This window comes from Centruroides vittatus, unplaced genomic scaffold, assembly GCF_030686945.1.
Source record: "Centruroides vittatus isolate TY-2023 unplaced genomic scaffold, ASM3068694v2 contig_393, whole genome shotgun sequence".
In the NCBI taxonomy this organism is placed as follows: Eukaryota; Metazoa; Arthropoda; class Arachnida; order Scorpiones; family Buthidae; genus Centruroides; species Centruroides vittatus.
The window spans coordinates 1,824,822-1,848,802 of record NW_027122209.1 but is presented as its reverse complement, the minus strand read 5'-3'; the positions used below and the strand labels follow the sequence as shown (position 1 = coordinate 1,848,802).

Sequence of the window (23,981 nt, the reverse complement as noted above, 5' to 3'; positions counted from 1 at the left end):
ATAAAACCAAATCGAATAATAGGTACAGTACAAATAATTAAATTTTAATACCATCAAATGCCAAGTACTGTACTGTACATAAATTACAGAAGTGAATAATTCAAATATACATTACTATTATTCATTATCTTCCCAGGAAAAGGTTTTCATATAAAATGTAATATCACGTATCTCGCTGAAGTGTACCAATATTTTTTCTTTTTTTTATGTTACCTAGCTTTGTTCATAATTCCACTATATTATAAAAATAATTTTCCGCCCTCCACCCTTCTACCTCTACTTCCACAGACTTCCTCCGTTTCTGGTGTTACTTCGTTTTGGGATATAATTCTCGGCAATAATAGAATTTCATGGACAATACGAAACAAAATCAAGCTCGATGGCTTACTTACGTACGATTTTTTAAAAAAATATTTATAATAAAGTAATAATAAAATTTAGTAAAAGGTTGGGTTTTATTAAAGGTCTATAGTCACCAGATTGGTCGATTCTACGCTTATATGTAGTATTTATGACGAATGTAGTGTTAATTATTAATTAGAAAAAAAACAAAAGCTACTTCGTTGTAATAATAAACAATGCAAGGACTTTAAAACTGCTAAGTTGTAAACCTCCCTACATAAAGCGCTTTTCAAGTTCCCGTGTGGTCTAGTGGTTAGGATACCTGGCTTTCACCCAGGAGGCCCGGGTTCAATTCCCGGCACGGGAATAATAGGAAAGATTTTTTCTTCTCTCTTTTTTTTTTTATTTGTTTACTTATTTCTTGTTATTCATATAATATAATTTACAACATTTCGATTTCTGTACTGTGTGCTTTATGTTTGGGTTTATCGAAATGTTAATTGTTTCGGAACGCAATGGTTAAATTATCAATAAATCCATGGACAGAATTTGTTTGAACTGAAAAATGCAAAAATCGATTCGAAATGCTCAGTTTTGCCATAATTTATTTTCGCTGCATTGTTTTATTTGTTCATTTACTTATTAGGAAAAGTCTGTACACAGTGATGATATTCGAAATAGTTAACAAAGGGTTCGCTAGCAGAAAATTTTTCCCTGACAATCACCGACAAACGAAATGGAAGTTTTGGCTAGAAATAAATACAATACCTTTTCTTGCGACATATCTAATAATCAGTGGCGTATTTGGAACGTAAGGGGCCCTGGGCAAAGACCTGGGGCCGTATTCTGGTCACCGTCTCTAGTCTCTCGTCTCTCACCAGCCGGTCGCTGATTGGCTAATCCAAACGAGTAGCCAATCAGCGACCGGCTTGTGAGAGACGAGAGACCAGAGACGGTGACCAGAATACGGCCCCAGGTAATAATAATATTAGTGCTGTCGATTTTTTTTCTTTTTTTTTAGGCAGAGAAATTTTTCCACCCCGAATGGCACTGCTGATAATAGACAGATGTCATCGTCTCTCGAAATACAATATCCTTTTTATTTCACTATCTATAGCCCGACACGTGTTCCACAGCCATCTTGTATTATCTCGCGCACGTGAGATTGTGGGATCTTTCTTATGACTGGATCTAGTTTCAAGAACTCTCTTGAATCGATCGCGATTAAACCTCGTTTCGGTCGAGATTGAAACGGTCGAGAGAGATCGCACCAAGACATAGTCCCCGACCTTGCTCACAGTCTAGATTGAAATGCTCGGTGCGAACGGAGTATAAGGCTCTAGTTTAGTAGTATTACAGAGTATAATACGTATATTTTAATATATTAAAAAAAAAAAAAAAAAAAAAAACAAAACCACTGAGAAATGTTACGTGTGTTTAACAAGGTTCGGAAAACTGAAAATTTTAACAAGGGGTTCGGGCGAACCCGTTCGAAAAACTGAAAATTTTAACAACGGGTTCGGCCGAACCTGTGCGAACCCGCCGAATATCACCACTGTCTGTACATATTCAGTAAACGAATAATATGCTAATATCGGCAACGTCTAACAAGTACGATAAGTGTGACTTGAATTTTTATCCTCTCCAAGTTAAGAAACACGATACTCAATTTAGGAATTGAAGTGCTCATCTTTTAAACGGTCTTGTCCAATATTTTAAAAATTGAGATATCGATTTCTTTGGATTCGTAGATGGTTTCTTCTATTATTTTGTTTCAAAATGTTTGCAGTATAAAAAAAGGCGTTTTTTTCTATATTTACAGTATTTATTTAAAGAATTAAATTTAAAAATAAATTTATAAATTAGAATAAAATTAATTAAAATGTAAAACATTTCAAATTAGTTTGCTCACGACGGTTTACGGTCACCCTGTAGCGCCTGCCTTGGCAATGGGAAACACCATTGTTTTTTTAGTTGATTGTGTATCTGTCAGAAATTTTAAACTAGTCAATTCATTTTAAATTGATTTATTTTAAAATATTTACGAACAAATTTTATGAAAATTAGCAAAAAGTCATATTTTTCTTTTTGCGACTGGCTAACACCTTAACCGCTCGAATTCTAAATGCTGTATCAAGAATTTTTCAAGGAAGATCTATGTTGGATATGTCAGGTTCGCTCCCTCATCACCTGGCCGCTCCCATCGTGGACCTTCCCGAAGCCATAATGGGTATGGGAAAAAGGCCTTACTGTCCGCAGTAAAAAAAAAAAAAAAAAACTTTTTCTTTCATTCCATTTTTTGTTTTGTTAACTTCTACAGAAGAAAAATATTGCGTTTGGTCATTATATATTGATATTTGATTTTTTAATTCTGAACTTTTATTATAAACGTTTCTGGAATATCTTGAATTGCCCGTTTTATTTTTTAACTTGTTTTTTTGTGTGAATGTTTTTGAAGTATAAAAAAATGAAAAAAAATTGTTAAAACATTTAGTTGTAAATATCTCCTACCATTATTATAATTGAAACAAAAGTTTTAAAACAGAGTCGTCTGGAGAGGTTTTTTCTCGGTTTAATTGTATTGTATTTGTATTCTCCACAACTGAATTAAAATTACGAAACTAAACCAAACGAAAATAGTGTTACCAGCGAAGCATGATCTTCCGTAGGGGGCGCAAGTACGCCATGCTTGCATTTTAAATGATTTCGGTTTTTAAAAGCAGGTGTTTCGTTAATTGTTTACGCCGAATCACCAATTATAAGAAGTATTCGAAGATGCCAAAAAAAGGATCGAATAAAAAGACAGAAAGGGTAAACCTGCAACCCATGTCATTGTCGATCGGCACTTATAAACGTAAAAACGTTTAAAAGTGTCGATTGACCATGACATTCGATCAATAGTCAACCAGAGGTCCTAGTTTTAACTTTTAGGCAATACCGAAGTTTCGATATCCAATGAAAACGGGAAGCTTGCATTGCACGTTCGAACATGAAACCGTATGTAAGTGCCGCCGCGGGTAACATGATATCATCCAGTTTATTTACGTGTGGAATGCGTTCGTGTGTCACAGAAACTTCCTGTTGTTCTTGGATGTCGAAATTTCGTTATTACCAAAAGAAGTTACGACTTGACCTTAAGCAGTTAACTATTTTTGGTAGCCGGCCAATAGACCATTTGATATGACATTTTCAAATGGCAAATTTCAAATTTGAACAGTAAAAGAAATGAGCTCTTGTTTAAGCATTCTGAAATGTGATGAAATGATTGGTCTCATCCATTTAATCCACATTGAAATATCATGTTTGCTATTATCATTTGACATAGATTTAAACTGAAAAGTCTATCCCATTTGTCCTTTGGTGTAATCACTAAAGGACATATGATCCTGTATTGGTAAAGAAGTGGCCTGAATTGGCTACCAGATATCCACTTCCATATTTTCTTTATACTCCTCCTAGATTAGATCAGACAAGATGATGGGTACATTGCCTGGTAAAGCTGCTTTAGTTAAGCTGCTAGAGGGTGCATTAATAAAGGTCATAAATTTGAATGGATACTACTAAGGAAGAAATGGCATGAAATGCAGCTTACAGAATAGTTTCAGCAAAGTTAAGAACATATTACACAAACAAAAATGTGAACTTTGATAATTAATGGGCAATAATAATAACTAAACAGTTGAAGAAATTTAAACGAAAAAAAAATCAATGTAGCTGATAAAATATTTAATAAAATGTACAAAAAAAAATCTTGGATTCCAAGATTTTAATAAATTTGATAAAATTAGTCCTTTGTTTATTATTTTTACTTGTCCTGTGGTCGAAAGGGAAGATCAAATATTAAATATTGAAGCCATGAAAGCAATGCTAATTACAAAACAAAATTGTAGATGATAATCATATGCGAATGAAGTTTTAAAAAGTGTCTGTAACCATATTTTTCTGTTGAAACACCATTATTTCCAAATAGTTTTGTAATAATGCGAGTTCTTTCTGAAATATAGGAAGAATGTGTTGGTTAATAAGTTAGTATAGCTTGAATAAGGATAAATATATGTTAGAGAAAAGGACTGCTTTCTTCCTCATAAAAAACAAATTCCAACATTATTATATTAGAGTGATGATGAAGGATTTACAAATGGATTTCAAGAATGTAAATGCTGTATGATCAATAGACAAAATGAATAGACTAGTAACTTTAGAATAGTACAGAAAAAAATTTTAAACCATTGTGCAAAGAGATATTCTTTATTTGTCATGATGGGTTCAGAAATTATTTTTATGATTGAACTTGTTTTAAAAACTAAAAATTATATAATTAACTCATTTTATAATTAAAAAGTATTTAGAGCTATTCAATGTATAAATTATCATCAATTTGTTCTTTTGATGCATATTTGAGTGTTGAAACAGAAAAAAAATAACTACTAGATTCAATTGAATTTTGTATTAAAATTGACCTGAAAACTGTTCTGTTGTAAAGAGAGAGAGAGGTTCTTGCAATAAAATAATACAGTAGAGAGTCATTTATCCGAATTGTCGGTTATCCGAATGCTTTCCAGTTGGACTGTGTCGTGCTGAATCGAACTTTTTTGATACTAGATTTACTTCTAAAGTATAATTTTTATGTTTTTATATTTTTCAATATATTTATTTTGTTTGTACAAAATAAAGAAATAATTTTTAACGATACAATAGCCTTGATTATTATTATAAAAATTTTCATTAGGCTTAAAATCGATGAAAATTCAACACGAAGCGACACGCAATGGAGAAAAATTTCAACATCAGATAGGTTAATATATTTTTTTGTACATAATCGGTTATCCAAACAAATCACTTATTTGAACAACCCCAGTCTCCAATTGATTCGGATAAACGACTCTCTACTGTAATTATAGTCTCAAGAAGTTTGTTTTATAGTGTAAGTGAGAATGGTTATTTCAGAATTTTAATCATTTTATTGTCATATTTAATATAGAAACATAAAGTTTTAAACTTGAAATCTATTAAAAAATAAAATAAATTCTAATAATGTGTTTATAAAAATTAATTATAATAAAATTTTACAGAGCAAAACCACATGTAATCAAGATACAGATCTCTGTCCTGTATACATTGGGTCAAATGATCAGATTTTCATAAAAATTCATGCTAAACCAAGTGCTAAAGTAAATGAAATAACAGGTAAGATTATTGTTATTTTATATTCATTATTATATAATTACATATACATTATTTAATATGATGTAACAAGTTCTCAAATGTGTATTATAATTATTGACTTCCAACAGTGAGTTTAATATTGTAGAAAATGTTTACAAGAACTTTATTTATTTTAAGGACTTGCTGTAGTGACATAGTAAGTTTAATACATTAAACTCACTGTGTCGTTATGTCACTACAGTTTCAACCTATTCATAGGTCTTCCTTCATTAGAACCTAGAGAAATGAAACAAACTAACAGATAAAGTACAAAACTAACATTCTAAAATTAAAAGAGAACAAATTACAAATTTGAATGTCCTAAATTTGTAAATTTTAAAAGTAATTTTTGTCAATAAAAATAGTCATTTTTAATAAAAAAAATAAATAATAAAATTTTAATAAAAAAATAAAAAATAGTCAAATAAAAAAAGTCATTTTTGTGATGCAATGCCTTGTTTGGGAGGTAAAATTAATGATTTAAATTTAGTGTATGCAGATTATTCCTACAACGTAAAGTAGATAATAAAACATTTTAAATATACAAGTTTTGTCAAATTGAGTTTATTTTACTAGTTTTTTGATAATTATTTTACTAATATTTATTACTAATTTCTGAATATATTTTACAATCTGATTTTATTTTACTAATGAGTATTTTAAAACAAAAATTAGTACAAAGTACATAGTAAAAATCAGCACGATTATGGTGGTTAAAACCTTATAACTTTGTTATCACATCATACAGAATTCAATTTTTCCACTATGGAGGCAACTGTGCTGTTGTGAGGAGTCTTTTAATGAGGAATAGTTCGCATACCTCTTTGAACATTTTAGATATTAGGTTTGGAGCACGATCTGTAAGAAATTGGAGCAGGAGTCCCCAACCTTTTTGTACTTAAGAGCACATTTTAGAATACCGGTCGGACGGTGGGCACCATTTATTTTTTCAAGGTGAATTTAGAATTGGACATGGTTAATAATACACACACATAATATACAAAAAACATTTAATTCCAAAAATGTAATTTAACATACACAAGAATATTTAACAATGATTTTTATAAAACAAGTAATTACTAAACAATGCATACAAAATCTACAAAGTATAAAAATTCTTTATAAAAAAATATAAATCTCAAAGTCAATGTGATTTTTGGCATTGCATTTCATTGGCCATTGCTTTGTAATTAGAAGAGTATGATGTTATTCCTGCTCGTAAGCAATCATTAAGGTGTTCATCTGTAAGTCATGATCTGTACTTTGATTTTATGATGTTCATTGTCAAAAACAATGATTCACACAAGTATATGGAACCAAAAAACGATTTTATTTTATATGCTGCTTTTTTCTAGAATGGAAATTTGTTTCTGTCAACTACATTCCAGAAATTCTCATCAGATACAATGGATTTTAGGATAATCTCGTTCTGAAGATCCAAAATTTCTCTCTCTACCCCTCCAGCCTACCCCCTCTGAAGAGACCAGGGATCGAATCCGATCGGGTTGAAAAATCCCCAGGAATTTATCGGGATGACATTTCACATGCCATTCTAAGGCCAATTGACATTTCACATGCCAAGGACAAGTGAAGATGACATTTTGGATAATTTATGTTCATGATTTTAATGAACTTTAATGTACTTGATTATTATTTTCAATTGATTATGGTTTAGTTAAAGTGATAACTATGTAATTTTCTACGTTAATAAATTTCTAAAGAAATTTAATGAACTAATACATTCTGTATTAATACAAAATAGTACATTCTGTAATGTGGGAAGACATAACATTAATTACAAACTACAATAATACAGTTGTAAAAAGAAAAGAATGCATCAGCAAATAAAAAGCATATAGAGAATCTATGCATAAATTTAATGATAGCCATTGCAATAAATACAAGAAACTTAATTGTAAATCACATACTTGCAGGATTTTGTCTTGAGAAAAATACATGATTTAGATTAACTAACTGATCCATTTAACATGTTCTTTAAACACACTTTTTCTGTTTTTACCATTTTCATCTAGTTTTATGAAAATTAATAATAATTTATCTTTTCATACTTGTTACACTCATTATTTCAGTAAAATTCTCCCCATTGGGACTCTTACCCCATTATTCAAAGAAACTTTAAAACATAATACAAAAATAATTACTTCAGTAGATATTAAAACTCACTCAAATTTTTAAAACAGCATAAAAATTTTAACAATAAATTTTGGGCACTGTGCATGGCATTATTCTTGAAATAATTGCATTATTATATGTACATTTTTTTATTTTTTTATTTTATATCATGATTCTATTTAAAAATGTCTTTTCTTACAATAAATAATAATTCAATATTAGAAAAAAGCTTTTGGCATAATAATATAGATGAAATATGTTTCTCAATTACTTTTATAATTTACATTAATACAAATACAAACTAAACTAAAAATTCATTATAATTCCAGTAACAACAGAAATAATTGATTCAATGTTACTATTAAAAAATTGTATTGTTTCAAAAATTATGACAAAAAGCTGTTGTTATAACAGCTATTATGACAAAAAGCTGAGCTATTATGAATATGTATTATAACAAAATTTAATCTTTTAAATCTGGAAATGTTTTCTGTTATCTCTGTAATTGTATGATCATTATTCTTTTGTTAAGATAATGCATGTACACTTTTGCTTTTCCTTTCTTAAAGGTGACATTTAGAAGCAGAGATATCAAAGGCACGTTATAATTTAAAGAAGTGCAATGATACCAAGGTTATAATAGCTTGTTTAAAGTTATGTAACAATATATATTATGATGATTATGCAATTGTATTATAGCATATTCAATTTATCAGGAATGTTAATTTCACAAGTAAAAATATTTTATATGTTATGTATTTAATCTTAAAGTTTTTGTTTATTATTAATTGTCTACTCAGACACAACTTATTATTATTAGGACTTTATACTGGTGCTTTGGATATTGATACAAAGATGAGATCTGAATCAGAAAACACAAAAAAATTTCTTTATTAAAATTACTACAGGTGATATAATAAAGAAATTTTTTTGTTTTTTCTGATTCAGATCTCATCTTTGTATTAATATCCAAAGCACCAGTATAAAGTCCTAATACCGTATTTTACAGACTATAAGACGCACTTTTTTCTTCGAAAAATTGCCTCCAAAATTCAGGAGCGTCTTGTAGTCCGTAGCGTCTTATAGGTATTTTTTTTAAAAAATTGCTTAAAAATTAAGGTGCATCTTATAGTCCGTAAAATACGGTAATAAGTTGTGTCTGAGTATACAATTAATAATAAATTAGAATTAAGGACTGTAAGGTAACTATATTTATTACATTTAATTACAGGTATAACAGATGTTGTTGATATCCAAATAAGTGCTCGGCCAGTTGATGGTGAAGCAAATTCTGAATTGATTCGGTTTATTGCTGAAACTTTGTGTGTCAAGAAAAATGAAGTGGATGTAGTGAAGGTAATTTGTAACAAACAAACAAACAACACACACACACAAATATATATATATATATATACAACAATTATATATATTATGTATATATAATATACATAATACACATAACATAATATACTTACATAATATATATATATATATATACACAATTATATATATTATGTAAGGAAAGTACTTTAGAAGATTTTAAATAATGAATGATTCAGTTGTTTGAAATGATAGTAAATGTAGCCACTATGTCAAATTATTTCTGATTGTGTTATTTAAGTCAGAATTTGTCTAAAACTCATCACTATAATTAGGTCATTTTGATAAAATTTATTAATCTTTTTCATCTTTACTGTTACTTCTAAGTTGGACTATAAAAAAGGATTAAAGAATAGACTCAAAAGAAAATTATTATTATTTTTATGTAAGTCTTTTATTACTTTAAAGAAAAATATTTTTTAATTAATTAGTATCTAAAAAAATTTCTTAGAAAACAGACACTTCGATAAATATAGATATCAAAATGATATTAACCCTTAAAGGCTGTTTCATAGCAAAATGTTATCTCGTGATATGCTCTATACTCTCAGAAAATAGTTCTTATTAATATGAGGTCCACCAGTGGCCGAGTGAATAAAACCAGTTGTTGTTGTTGTGTATGTGGATTGCATTCTATTCAGTTAATACCACAGCTAGTGTTATACCAGATCATGATCAAGACATGACTACAGAAAAATTATTACTGTGGTTATGTGCTATTTTTGTGTGTTTGTATTTAAGAATTTCCTAACAATGTTGTATGTGTTTAATATGGCTGCTTTCTGTAATGTGGATGCATGACTGTTCTTAAGACCTAATGTTTCCATTCTTTTGTGTAATGTTTGTGCTATCACACATGTGCAAGAAAGGAAGAACTACAGATACAATAAATATCTTATCCATTCTCCATAGATTCTTTATTTATGTCCAAATTTACATATTTACTAATTTTTTCAGTGTATGTGTTTTGTTTATTATGGGTATTTAGAATAGCTGTCTGTAATGTAGTTGATTTTGTTTTGTTTATTGATGAATTGATGTTTGGTCTGATGTGATGGATAATCACAGAGAAAACAGTCTGTGATTATAAGTTGTATGTTTTGTGTGTTGTTTTCTATGGCCATCTGAGGTACATATTTTATAATGGTTTCTGGTTGTGTAATAATTTGTTTGTGTGCAAGCTTTAATGTATTGTGTTTGCTGTTTGGTTATGTCAATGTAAGTCAGTTTGTGCCAAATGCTTGAAACCTAATGTTCCAGGCATGATTTGTATTTCCTGCAAGTGCCTTCTGTAAATAGTGTGTCTTTTAAAATATGCATTCTGTAGTTTCTTGTGTTTGTGATCTGATTTTGTAGGGCAGTCACAAATCCATCCATCTCTCCAAAACAGCATCCTCAGGCTAGTCAGAAATTTGACAAAGTTATTGTTAATGTGATCCTGGTAAGTTCATTTAAATATCTGCATTCTAATGAGTTTACCACAAACGTATTGACAATAACTCTGGAGCTCTTTCTGCCCTAAGACTGCTGGTGTATGTTTTTTATGTATAATTTAATTAATGATATGTTGCTTTCATCTGCAAGAATTAGTCTTATGAAATTGATATTTCTTGCTTTTTGCAGAAATACTATTGCATTGTCTGTATTTGTGTTCTGAAGGTTTATTAAATATGTGAGGCTTCATCCTTCCTCTATGTGGAAGAGTTAACCTTTCTACAGATTTAGGATGATTATGTTCTTTAAAATATTTGTTTTTTCCTTTGGAGTTGTTCTAATTCTTTATTATTGCGATTGCATTTAAGTGTTGTATTCAACTGTATTATTAGTAGGCCTATTGAGTTTAATCTGTTATATTCTTTTGTTTGATTTCTGCACAATGTACAATGTTCTGTGAGCTTGGCTTGTTGGAATCTTAAATACAGTAAAATATCAGTTTAACAGACTTCAATTTTAATGGACAAAATTTTTAGTCCATGTGTCATAAGTGGAAATTAACACACTGTTAATTTTAAACTGCTTTTTATATGTATTTAAGTTAACAGTTTTTTTTCTTTTTTCAAATTCTAGAATCACTGCTCATAAAGTTCATTTTCCAAAATGTTTGTTTATTTATTTTGATTTAGATTGTAAACTTGTTTATAACAGTCTCAGAACTATGATCAGTACATAAGCAATAATACATATAGAAAACTTTTTGTAAAATTAAACTGTGAAATTACATACATAATTTTAATTACACACCTATCTACATATATAAGTAAAAACAGATAAACTAACTAATTTGTCAAGTTTTTAATACATGCATTTGGAAATCCTACTTTATTATGTAACAATACTTTTGGCTTTAACATCTATCTATATAATCCATTGAACGCGTGTCCGTCCATCCGTGTAACGGTATGCCAAAAACAGGCATTAGAGGCACCCCTATCGTTTGTCATATTTCAAACATTTAAATTAAAAATATAAATTATTTAAATTAACACCCACTAGGGGCACCCTAGCAATGTTACCAGTGAAAGTAAATAAACAACTTAAACTATTTTAAAGTATTTATAGAATGTTTAATAACACTAAATAATGATTTTTAATTATCATGAAATTTGTAAAGAATGCCCACTAGGGGGCGTCCTGGGCTCCTAGTACAGTCAAGGTTTGTACAAGGTCATGACATGCGTGACCTATTTCTTGAGCCGCAATTTTGGGGTATTTTGAGTCGCATGTTTTAAGCAAACTTGTACGAGCAGTCAGTTTTATACGACATTAAACTAAAATTGCATAAATCCAGTGATTTCCAGTCAAAATTATAATAATAATTTTGGATGATTATGCAACCCCAATTTTATGCAACTTTTTGATCAAATGGTTTAAAAGAAACAATCATCCACATCATTTGCTGTCGTGAATGAAACTAATTAAATAGGTGCTAAAACTGATGCAATTACATATATAAGCACTTTGTAAAGTAATGCAATAACATAAGTTATCCAAAATTTTATTTTAAAGCATTTACCAATACAATATTAATGTATTAAAAAATAAATACTGGACTAACGTTTAATTAATGAACATTTTTTACTTTACAAAGGTTTAAACATGATATTTTCCTAATTACATAAAATCTAATCAAAAAGGATAATATTAAACACAATTTGATGATATTTTTAACAGAACTTATCTGAGATATAACTTCTTTCTCTGTTAACACACAAGATACAAATATAATAAAACACCATTTTCGGAAGTCAGCAGAATTACACATAAATGAGCTTTTGCTTCCATACAGTTTTTTTACATTCAAAGTACTGTTCATATCTCTGGCAAAAATATGTAATTTCACTGACAGAAAAGTTGAGATTAACAGTTCAAACTGAGATTCTTCGAAATGAAACTGAACAACAAATAATTTAATGTGAGCTCACGTATACATCTCAAAGACAGTGCCTATAGAAAAATACATAATATACACTATCCTCACATAGTTTAGAATGTTCAGTTGTCTGCCACTTATCCTGTCTGCAGTTCTGCACCCATTTCACTTTCCTCTGTTTATCTGCAGGAAATCTAAACAATCGAAGGTCGGTAGACTTACTTTTATAATTAGGTGCCACAGAATAACTCATTGTTTAACATTTTGAGTATGTATATACGTAATAATAGTCGACTCACGCAGGAACCACGTGTGGTGATCTCTATCGATATGCCCCAACATGGCCGCTGCCACATAGAATCACGGGAGAGTGTCCTGATCTTCTTATACAGACCTTGAGTACAGTATATCCCATTGCCTCAATTAGTCTGTTAAATTGAGGTTTTACTGTATTTGTAGATCTTGCCATCATCCATGGATTTGACCTTTCCATTTTTGAGTACAAATTAATTTTTCTTTTTAATTCCTTTTTCTATGTGTAGTGTTCTGCACTTGTCTTTGCCAAACTATTTATGTAAGTGTAATAATGTGCATAATTTTTAATAACTGAATTAATTGTGCTTCAGTGGATTTGTAAAGTTTTATGTAGTTTATGTACATAAGATGAAATAATATATATTCTGTTGTTTAGTTGTGTTTAATGTTGTATAGTTTTATTGCTTAACGAGTAGGCTAGGTAGAATCAGAGTCGACTTAGGTAAACTCCTTGGATACTTCCTTACCTTATGTGCATTTATTTCAATATACTGTATATGTCTTGAAGCCTGAGGTTAGTATTGGTGAAGTTCAGTGTGCGTTTATACGTTTTCTAGAAATGTTAAGCATGTTAGTTGTATTTTGTATAGGCAAAGTGTATGCAATAACCATGAGTATGGGATTCTGTTGAATGCTTTCTTGTAATTAATGTTTACTACATGTGTATTTCTGTATTGTTTGTGCACTTATAATTGAATGATTAAATCTATAAGTAATTGTTCTTTGCATTCCATATGGTTTCTATGCTTTGTGTTTTTCTTTAAGAATGTTGTGTTGTTTATTTTGAAGATTTATTTTGTTTGTGATGCCTGATATAAGTATTTTCAGTGTTGGAAGGCACCTATCGGCTTGTATTATTATTTTTGGGTTTCAGGTATATGATGCACTGTGTAAGAAATTTTGTTTTGTCTTTGTGGATTGTTGATTGTGTTTTTGTAAACTAGATGTCTTCCAACTATGTATTTGTTGTACTGCATTTTGGATACTGTGTATATTTATTTCAACACAAGGCACATGATTGATGTATTGTGCATGTTTTGTTCTTCTTTGATCAAATTTGTTTTATTTTTTGTGTTTGATTTGTCAAGTTCTTACATTGCTTTCATAAACAATATACAAAGGTCATTCTAAAAGAAAAGAACGTTTGTTTTTCTAGATATTTTTATTTAAGATAATGAAACAAAACTTATTTTACAACACATATGATAACTTAGCTATTTTTCTATGTAGTCACCATACAAATTTAAACATTTGTCAAAGCTTATCACCAGCTTTTCTATGCCTTGTGAACACTCAGTTACCATCAAGTTCTTGAACCAGTCATTAACGGCTTCTTTCAGTTGTCACTTTTATAGTGATTCCTGGCCAAAAAAATCCTTCAATTTTGGGAAAAGGTGGTCATCACTTGGAGCCAAGTCTGGGCTATAAGGAGGATGTTCAAAAACTTCCCACTTAAATTGCTGAAGCAAGTTCTTTGTCAACACTGCAGCATGTGGACATGCATTATCCTGAAGAAGCACAGTGCCTCTGGACAACAATCCCCTCCATTTGTTTTGAATGACGGAGAGTAGTTGGTGAAAATTTACAGACAGATAAACCTCTGTTATCTGTTTGTAAATTTCAATAGGATGGACTTTTTTCATATTCAAAAAGCCAATTACCCTACGAACCTCACACTTGGTGGAATCTTTAATTTTGTCACACATTTCAAAGTCACACTATAAACAGTAAATGATCATTGTAGCTTGCTGTTAGTATCAGACTGGTGCAAAAATGAGAAGGTCCGTGATGCGACGGTGGGAGTTGAGGGTGAACTGTGCAGGTCGTCAGATCAAAACGTTCTTTTCTTTTAGAATGACCCTCGTATAAGTATTAATAGTAACTATATTTTTATTACAGGGTTTAAAATCAAGAGAGAAAACAGTATCTGTAATTAAAAATAATTTGACAATTGAAGCTGTTTTAGAAAAATTATCAGCTAGAAAGAGCTAATGGTAATGAAAAGTTATGTTGTTTTAATTATTTCTTTTATTGATAATTTTTTTGAAATACTTCAAAACCTAAGATGATGATGATAATGTTATATTTCAAAAATATTTAATAAATTTCATGATTCATTGTTAAAAGTGATATTAAAATATAAAATTAAGTTTTAAATTGAAAATGCTTTAAACCAGTGGTTCTCAACCTTGCATTAGGACATAGGGAGGAAGTCACTGAAGTCACTGATTGCCACTTTTTTCAGCAAAGTAACATTTTTGTAATTTTTCATATTGGCACTGAATTGGCATTATAAATAGTTCTTTAAGTCATATTTTGTTTAAGTTTATTAATTCTAGTTGCAATTGTGACTGTAGTAGCATTGTTTTATGTTTGCAGATAGCTACAGTTTGAACTACAAGTTTGAACTATTGCTACAGTTAATGTTTTCTTAAATGTGATTGGATAACTGTAAAGCAAAGCTACTATTGGTCATTACTAGTTGTTTGTATTTACTATGTTGTATTTACTGATAACTTGGCAATACAATGTTGCCACTTACAATACATAGGTGCTGTGTCTTGTCCATTACATGTCCATCTCAAATAACATCAAACAGTTATCAGAAAAGGTTTAGCCAATATGGCTATGGCTAGCTATGCATCCCAGTCAGGCATCTAGGTAGATTTTCACTAGATGCACTTCTTATATAAAGAAATTAAACAATATGCCCTTAAACATTTGGAACAAGTGGAAATTTACAAGACCTAGAACATTTTCAACCAAGTGCTTATGACATTACTATTATAGTCTAATGAGATCAAACTAAGCTTACCTTTTAATATTTACTATTATGAATATTGGCCTTATAAAATCATTAAAATGACACAGTGGAATTAGTGACAGAGAAATAAGATACATGTCAGTAGAGGTCATTAACTGTGTCTTATTATATCAAATCTAAGACATATTTTATATTCAGAGGAAAAAGAAATCCAAAAAAAGTGCATTTCACATTTGTGTAAATACAGTAGATTTTGGTAGACACACAAATTAAGCAAAATCTTATTTTTATTTCTTGTAGGCATATATAATATGAAAATCAGCAATACATAAAAGAACATTATCAAACTAGCTATCACTGACACTGGTCAATGTATAGTTGTTGAATTGAAACTTATTGGTGCTGATTAAGGACTTTTCTTTTAGGTTCATAATCAGGTTAAGTATTTTCAGATCTTGAATAATTGCAATTTATAGTTTTTACTAATAACCAATTTTATTGTTGTAATTAGTAAATTGAAATAGTAACATTTGAGTTTTATAATATTTGTTGTTGTATATTTTTTGTTCTGTAGTCAGAAAGTCTATTACTGGCATTTATAGTTTAATAAAGTTTTGAGTTTTTTAATGAACTCTGGTGCAAGGTGTTTGTTTCTTGTTAACATTTTCGACCTTGCATTTTTATTGGAGGAAAAATTGACTGCTGCTATTTTGATTTTCAAGCGGTCTGTTTTTTGAAAGAATGATTCAAAAAATTTTGATTTAATATTTGAACAGTTTTTATTTGAAAAATTAACGTTTTTGATAATTACATCTGTTTTCATAGAAAAAATTGTAATTACATTGATTCATAGTCAGTGCTAACATGCTTAAAACTACATATTAATTGTTTAACTAAGCAATCAAGCAATTCATTTCAATGTTTGTTCTTGCTAACAACCTTGGCAAGGCAAATGGATATTTTTAGAGAATTTTTCAAACAGAACATAATATTGTAGCAAAATTTTCTAATTGGAAAAATGACCATAAATCAGAAGTATGGATGCAGTTTCTTTGCACAGTAGTCATGTGACAGTTTTATTTTTTTACCGTGGAAAGAAAGAAATTTGTTGAGAGTGAAAAAGTTTGTTCTGTTAGTCAGTAGACAAAATGTCACAGTTAACAATTATGATCCTAGCAATTAGAGATTTTAAGCTCTGAGAGAAATGGAAAAAACAAAAGAAAAAAAAAGGAATGTTTTAGATATTTTTTAATCTGCATATATTAGTACAGTAAGACCTGCTTAATGCGGGGGATACGTTCCTAGATGACAAAGCACTAAATGAAACAGTGTTAAACGAGGAAATTTTAACACAGAGTAAATAGGAAAAGGGGAACACGCAACCAAAAATAAACAGATTTTACTTTAATTTTTAAGTTATTTTTATATTAATTTGCATAACAATATATGTTAAATAACAAACATATGCACACAGAAACGTAAAGTTCACTTTTTGTGATGAAGGTCCTGGCTCTTCTGAAATTCTTGTTTTTTGCAATAAAGTTGTGTAGTTTCATTTGCCGCTTTTTTCTTTCCTTAAGAAAATGTCAGTAGCAAGAGATCACATCCAAATCACCTTGTTTTGCTTTTTCACTCATTTCAAAATCTGGATCTTTCATTACAATTTGATCAATGTTTTTGGTTATCATTACCAAACTTTTACTAAGGAAATTTGTAGAGAAATTCTTTGGGGTTTTTCATTTTCAGTCACAATTTTCCAGTTCTACACGAATTTCTTGTTCTGCCAGTTTTTGAAGGTTATTGTTGGTAAGGCTCTCACCAGAAACCTGCAGTACCCTCCTCAATATCCTCCTTCTCACCTACATCTCCTAGTCTTGCTGTATCAATTAGGTTGACCAAATTGTCAACCTAATGATACAACAATAGGCTCTTCTTAAGAACTCTTTGATACTTCCAGCCATAACTTCTTCCACACTCCGGTCATGCATTTATCAGTTAATTCTTGCCAGGTGAAGTTGATATTTCCTATGGCATCCACGATGTTATATGTTTTCCAAAATTGCACAAAACAAACATAGATTTAAGGAAAGTATGGTGCTATGACAAATTGCCACCTTTTGCTGATTGATTATTCCTAAACACAAACCAATGAAATGCCGTAATAATTTGAATCAGTGTAAATTTTGAGCATTTTTTAATGCTTCGAGCAGACCACATTATTTTGAAGCAGCATTTAGCAGGGTCTTACTGTATTTTGTTATCAAGGGCACTTTGGAAATATGAGGTATATACTGGTGCAGGTTATGCATAGGTTTTATTTCAGTTCTAGCAATGTTTTGTGGATTATATGACATTGCAGATTATCCATACAAACTTACAATAATTTAGATCTTTATAAAAACCAGGGATGAATTGAGAACTGGCTGGACTCCAGTGGTTTTGATTTCTGAGCTTAATGAAAAGTTAGAATAATGATAATTCTCTAATGATGTACATTTTGAGGCTGTTAGAACAGACCACGGCTTTTGGTATTGATATAGCAGTGCTAAATTGTATACAAGATATGGATGGAGAGAGAGATTAAGAGTCAGGTAGTTTTGACGATGTGTAACCAAAGAAGTGAGAAACTGTATGTCATACTGTTGACAAAAGGATAAAGAATAGCAATCAACAAGGAAACAATAAAATCTCTTTATTCTAAATCATCATCATCATCATATTAATGTCATTTTGAGGCTCTTAAAGCCTGAGGCCAGCTGTGAATGCTGGGGCACACAGGTAATGTACAGTACCTGTGCCCTCCCAGCATTAACAAGTGGCCTCAGCTTTAAAGGCCTTAAACACCAGAAATCACCAATGCATTATTAGGAATGTTATAATCCCTGATAACAAAAGTTATTAATTTCTTCAAGTAATATAGAGTATATACAATGAAGTATCTTAATTTTGTTACAAAATTATTGTACTTTATTTATAAATTTTTATCAGTTAAATAATAAGAATTAAGCAGCTGTTTACTTATTTTTATATAATACATATGAATGTCCCACTTAAAATTGATCTGACTGAAATCATGAAACATTAGTGATGTAAATTTTATAGGTCATATTTATAAGAGCAAGTGTATGAAACCAATTCCAGAACTATATGTAAACTGAAGGAAAGTATTTGCAGAAGTATTGAAACTATTGACAGTACTTTTCATAAGATCAGCCTGAACATTATTATGCATATGTACGTCTGAACAAATTTATGCATAAATGCAGAAGGACACCACTAAGTTTCTGTACATTTAAATAATGTTAAAGTTCAAAAAGAAATGTTCTTTGCCTAAGTTGCCGAAAATCAGCCCTATTCTGGAAATGATACTTTTCCAGTGAGTAGGACTGATTTTGTGTGTGACACCCTATATAATAATTGTTAACTTCAATGACATGATGTAAATCACTTTGATTTATTTTATTTATTTTTTAATATTTAGCTTTTAATAGATTTTTAATTGTGTTCAGTTCCTCGGAATTTCTATATTTGATGATAAATTTTTTAAGTTGAAAGAATGAAATTATTTCCAATAAACAATATCTACAGATTTCATTACTTCAAGGATTGAGTTTATTTGTAAAATTAATATATTAATTTAAATCTTTTGTCTGCAATTTACATATATTGAAGTAAAGTATAAAACAATGAAAATATTTAACCATAAAGTTTAAATGACAATACATTATGAACTTTACAAAATTATTGAACTTTATATATAAATTTTTATCAGTTAAATAATAAGAATTATGAATTGTTTTTCTTTCAATATAAAATGAAGCAAAACTTTCTTTACCTTTTAAAATTTCAAAGAATTTAGTTTTAGAAACATTATATACATTTTATTCTGTAATTTTATATAGTAATATAATCATTTGAGAATAAATGTAAAGTTGAAAGTCAGGGTTCCTACACACCTGGAAAATCAGGGATTTTCATTAGTGTTCAGAAAATGTCATGCAATGTCAGGGAATTTGTTAAAAATTGTCGAAAAGTCAAGGAATTTGCTTTCTTGGCTGCCTTGTTGACAATATGTATAACTAAGGATAGCCATCTGCAGGCAGCAAGAAGTAATGTGGTGCAATACAACTTATGAAAAGGGGTACAGAATATTTTCAGGACCCAAAATTTCTCCCAAGCTTACACAAATGTATTCCAAAAATTTACAAAGTACACAAAATGATAAATAATTTAAATGGTATTTATCATTTTTCATTTTAATAATTTTGATTGCAAAACAAAACAATTTCTGATTTTCAAATCAAATCAAATCAAATTTTATTAGTATAGGCCTCATCCTGTTACAAAGGAAGTTATTTTACATGCAAGTAACATAACGAATATTACAGGAACAATTAAGTATCAAAAAACTTTATAACATAGTTATATAAATTGCAAATACATCAATATGTTGCCCGATGAAGTATTTTATACATCGCTTCTACCGAATCACATTCATTTAAACCAAGAAGATTGTATTTTAGCCTTAACTCAAAGCTTTTCTCACATTTACAAATCAGATGAAATTTGGAAAAGGACATATAACATCTTGGACATGGATTATTCTCGTATATGTACAATTTATTGTCAATCATTAGAGAGTTAGAACTAAGTCGGAGTTGAATGAAAAATCTCTTTATTTTAAATGGCAAATTCGAGAATATATAACCATTATTACTTGGAAATAATAATATCGAACTATAATAGTTTTGTGATATTCTTAAACGAGTGTCTTCTATGTCTCGCACATGAGAAATATCAAGAACATTCCAAATAAGTTGATGACATACTTCTCCTTCAAGATCCAACGAGAATATAAATGGTTCAATCGAGCAACCAAAACCGTTTATCATTCTTGAAATTAGGGAAACCCAGTTATTTTTTGATGGTTTCTGTATAGCATTCTTATATAATTGATATAAAAGATTGAATGTAATGCCACCACTGTCTCTTAGCTTAATTAACAGCTTTATACATCTTTTTATGAATAGTGCCTTAGGACTAAATCTACTTGTCTCCAATCTTAGCACACTTTCCGGGGTTTTGTAATCCAATTAAAACAGTCTACACAAGAATTTATTCTGTATAATTTCCATCTTCTGGACATTAGAATGACACCATAAAGGAGATGCATAACTCACAGAGTTAAAAACCAAGGACTGAAATAGATTAAACTGGGTTTGAATCGCGCCCAACTGAGTCTTGGCGCACAGCTTAATAACACCCTGGATTAACTGATTGGCTTTGACCAACATATCTTTAGTCTGTCTTTCAAACGAAAGCAAAGGTAAAAATTACTCCTAGAAATTTTGTTTCGTTGACCACCTTAATTTCAGTATCATCAATAAAGAAAGACATATTTTTCTTAGGAAGTCTTGATCCATTCCTGAATATTATTATGTGAGATTTCTTAGGATTAATGCTCAAATCCAGTTGAGAAAAGTACACAGTTAATAGTTGTATTTTCCTTCTAAGAGCGGCCGCCGTCGGTGCTAGAATAACAATATCGTCGGCATACGAAATAGAGTGGACCACAGTACTACCTATCAGGAATCCATCATCGTCATTATCGAAAATATCATTAATATCATAGGTATAAAAATTAAACAAATAGGGAGACCAAGGGTCTCCCTGTAATAGGCCTCGATCAATCGAATGGAAGCATCCCTGTTCACCATTATATCTACAGATCATCTCATAATGACCAAACAATAGCCCGACCGATTTGACCATATAACTCTCCGCTCCACAATGTAACATTTTATTCTGCAAAGCCTGAACATTTACCGAGTCATATGCCTTCTCAAGATCAACAAACAAGGCAAAAACTTTGTGTCTTTTTTTAAATAACTGGATCTGGATGGTGGCCAACAGAACAAACAAAGTAACCTGAGTACCACCACTTAAAGTGAAGGCAAATTGGGTTGGATTTAGTAAATTCTCATGTTCAGTCCACTCAATAAATCTAGAAGCCAACATAGCAGTAAAAAGTTTGCAAAATGTCGAAAGTAAAGCTATCGGGCGATAGTTAGCTGGATTGGCTCTATCTCCTTTCTTGTATACCATTTGAAAAACTACATGATTCCACGACTCAGGAATACTACCCATTACATAGAATCTATTGTATTGCCTAATTATATAATTTACAATTGTACTTGGTAGAGATTTTAATATTATATTAGAAATCCCGTCAAAACTCGGGGCCGATTTAGTTTTTAGCTTCTTGACACATGAATGAAGTTTTTGTATAGTAAAGACCTCTTCCATTGGCAATAACTCCATCTCTTTAAATTTTCCCATTCTAGTAATCACCAATTTATCCTTATATCTAATCGAAAAATTATCGAAGAATTTATTCCATTCATCTAACGGTATATTAACAGATCCTTTCGAATGAGCAACAGGTCGTCGAAAACTATTGATCACTTCCCAAAATTTTTTAGAATCTTTCGTTTCTATTAAGTATTTGTTTAAATCAGCATAGTATCTTCTTTGTTTTGCTCTAATCAAATTGATATAAATTCTTTTATTATCAATATATTTCTTCCAATCAGTTTCCTTATTTTCTAAACTGATTTAAGCTGCGCTGTTTTTTCTTCTTATGATAATAGCATTTATTGTCATACCATCTTTGAATAAACCTGCGCGGCATACTTTTGAAGCAAAATTTAACACAAAACAAATTTAATAGAGAAATAAAATTTTCGTAATTAACCAACGGGCTTAACTTATCCTCTTGATTTAGCACTTCGTGGAACCTCTCTGGAACTTCACTTGTTATCCTTTGTAAATTAAATCTTAAGCATCTTGTTTTGTCAAATCTTAATTGCTTCTGACCATTAGGATATAAAGATTTTGTTTTCCTCAGGTGGCACATTAGGGTTAATTGAATTGGGAAATGATCGGATTGATCATTGTTGACCACAGACATTGATCGACAAAAATAAAGCATATCTTCGCTGACTAGAATATAGTCAATAACAGATTTCCACTATGACTCAGGAACGTATATTCTCCCGGCACATCCCCAGCAATTTTTCCATTTAGTATGGTTAAATTATTATCCTGCGAAAATTCCAAGAAACATCTTTCCGCCGGGTTAATAGTTCTATCTTTGGATTTCCTAACGTTATTAACAACCGGATTATCTCCTTGAAAAACTACATCCATATTTTTGCCAATACGTGCATTAAAGTCTCCCCCAGGATCCAACAGTCTGTAATATTACTCCAACAAATAATCACTGTTTGCAATTCCTCAATATAATTATTATAATTTGCAATAGGATTAATATAGGCTAATATAATTCCCAATAATCTCGTTCTCCACAATTTATGAAACTTGGGATCAAGTCCAATTAAATTAAAAATGTACCAAGGTTTAACTTGTACATCCTTTAAGTAACCAAACGATCTCTTAATTAATAACAAAAGACCTCCTGCAGGTCTACCGAATCTTCGTTCCTTGAGTGCTGCACTATGGGTTACCCAAAAATCATCCTGTAAACCCAAGTTGTCCACAAAACTAGAACTGATCGACCAAGTCTCAGAAATACCAGCGACATCATTTGACATTAGGTAATGCTTTATAGAATGGTCACTAATCTTATTACCCATACCTTGAATATTCCAAAAAGTAATATAAGCATTCCCAGCATCGGCGCATTGACCCACACCCGGAGAAGTCAAAACCATTGAATTCAGGTTGGCATTTCGCCGAGACATAAAATTATTAGTTGCTACGCCATTCAGTAAAAGGTTATTATTATTCGTCAATCCTAGCAGATTATCGCGAGACCCCTGATTCCTTATAAAAAACAGTCTAATTGGATAATTTCATTTAAATATATATCGTATGTAAACATTATGCTGTTCTTAATATAATAGTCATCTCTAACTATGATTTTATGGCCATTAGACTTCTCCTGGGCCATTCTTGCAATTAGTTTTGCTTCCTGACCCTAGAACATTTACATAAGTCAGCTGTCAATATTATGTTTTCTTTATATCTCTTCAACAAGTTAGGCTTTGTCTTCCGGAAGGCACTCAGGACTAAGTTTCTCTCATATCCAGAGGCAAGGGAGATTTTAACTATAGACTTGGTATCGTTTCCAGAAATTCTGACCAAACCAGACAAACAAAATTCCTCGACACCTAATTCGTTTCTAATAAAATGAGAAATCTCGGCAGACGGGTCTTCAGTTGTAAACGAGAAATTAAAGATAACAATATTACTCCTCGTTTTCTCATTTATTAACTTATCTAATTGAAATTCAATCTTACCTTTCAACAGACCGTCATAATTACCACTCTGTTCCAATTTTTTCACTCTATGAGACACAATATTCAATTCTTCCTTTAGGTCATCATGTCTCTTCTTCAATATACCCAATTCTTCCTTAATTGCACCCAAATCAACAGCGAGTTGAGAAAA

At 30.4% G+C, this 23,981-nt stretch overlaps 2 protein-coding genes and 1 non-coding gene across 3 annotated transcripts in view; 2 read left to right on the top strand and 1 right to left on the bottom strand.

The window, feature by feature from the left end:
* Positions 1-637: 637 nt before the first annotated feature.
* Positions 638-709, top strand: TRNAE-UUC (transfer RNA glutamic acid (anticodon UUC)). The gene has a single exon. It is a non-coding gene; the product is annotated as a tRNA-Glu (tRNA).
* A 2,330-nt stretch (positions 710-3,039) lies between these two features.
* The window catches only part of LOC136976096 (UPF0235 protein C15orf40 homolog), a 62,709-nt gene continuing 41,767 nt past the window's right edge, over positions 3,040-23,981 (top strand). The window contains exons 1-4 of the mRNA XM_067271312.1: positions 3,040-3,153; positions 5,415-5,529; positions 8,912-9,036; positions 14,645-14,739. Coding sequence (XP_067127413.1) covers positions 3,043-3,153; positions 5,415-5,529; positions 8,912-9,036; positions 14,645-14,737 — 444 coding nt within the window. The 5' untranslated portion in view covers positions 3,040-3,042 and the 3' untranslated portion in view covers positions 14,738-14,739. The remainder of the gene's footprint in view (positions 3,154-5,414; positions 5,530-8,911; positions 9,037-14,644; positions 14,740-23,981) is intronic.
* LOC136976092 (S-adenosylmethionine synthase-like) overlaps positions 17,237-23,981 on the bottom strand; it is a 274,541-nt gene continuing 267,796 nt past the window's right edge. The window contains exon 9 of the mRNA XM_067271307.1: positions 17,237-17,254. The gene's annotated coding sequence lies outside the window, so the exon portion shown is untranslated. The remainder of the gene's footprint in view (positions 17,255-23,981) is intronic.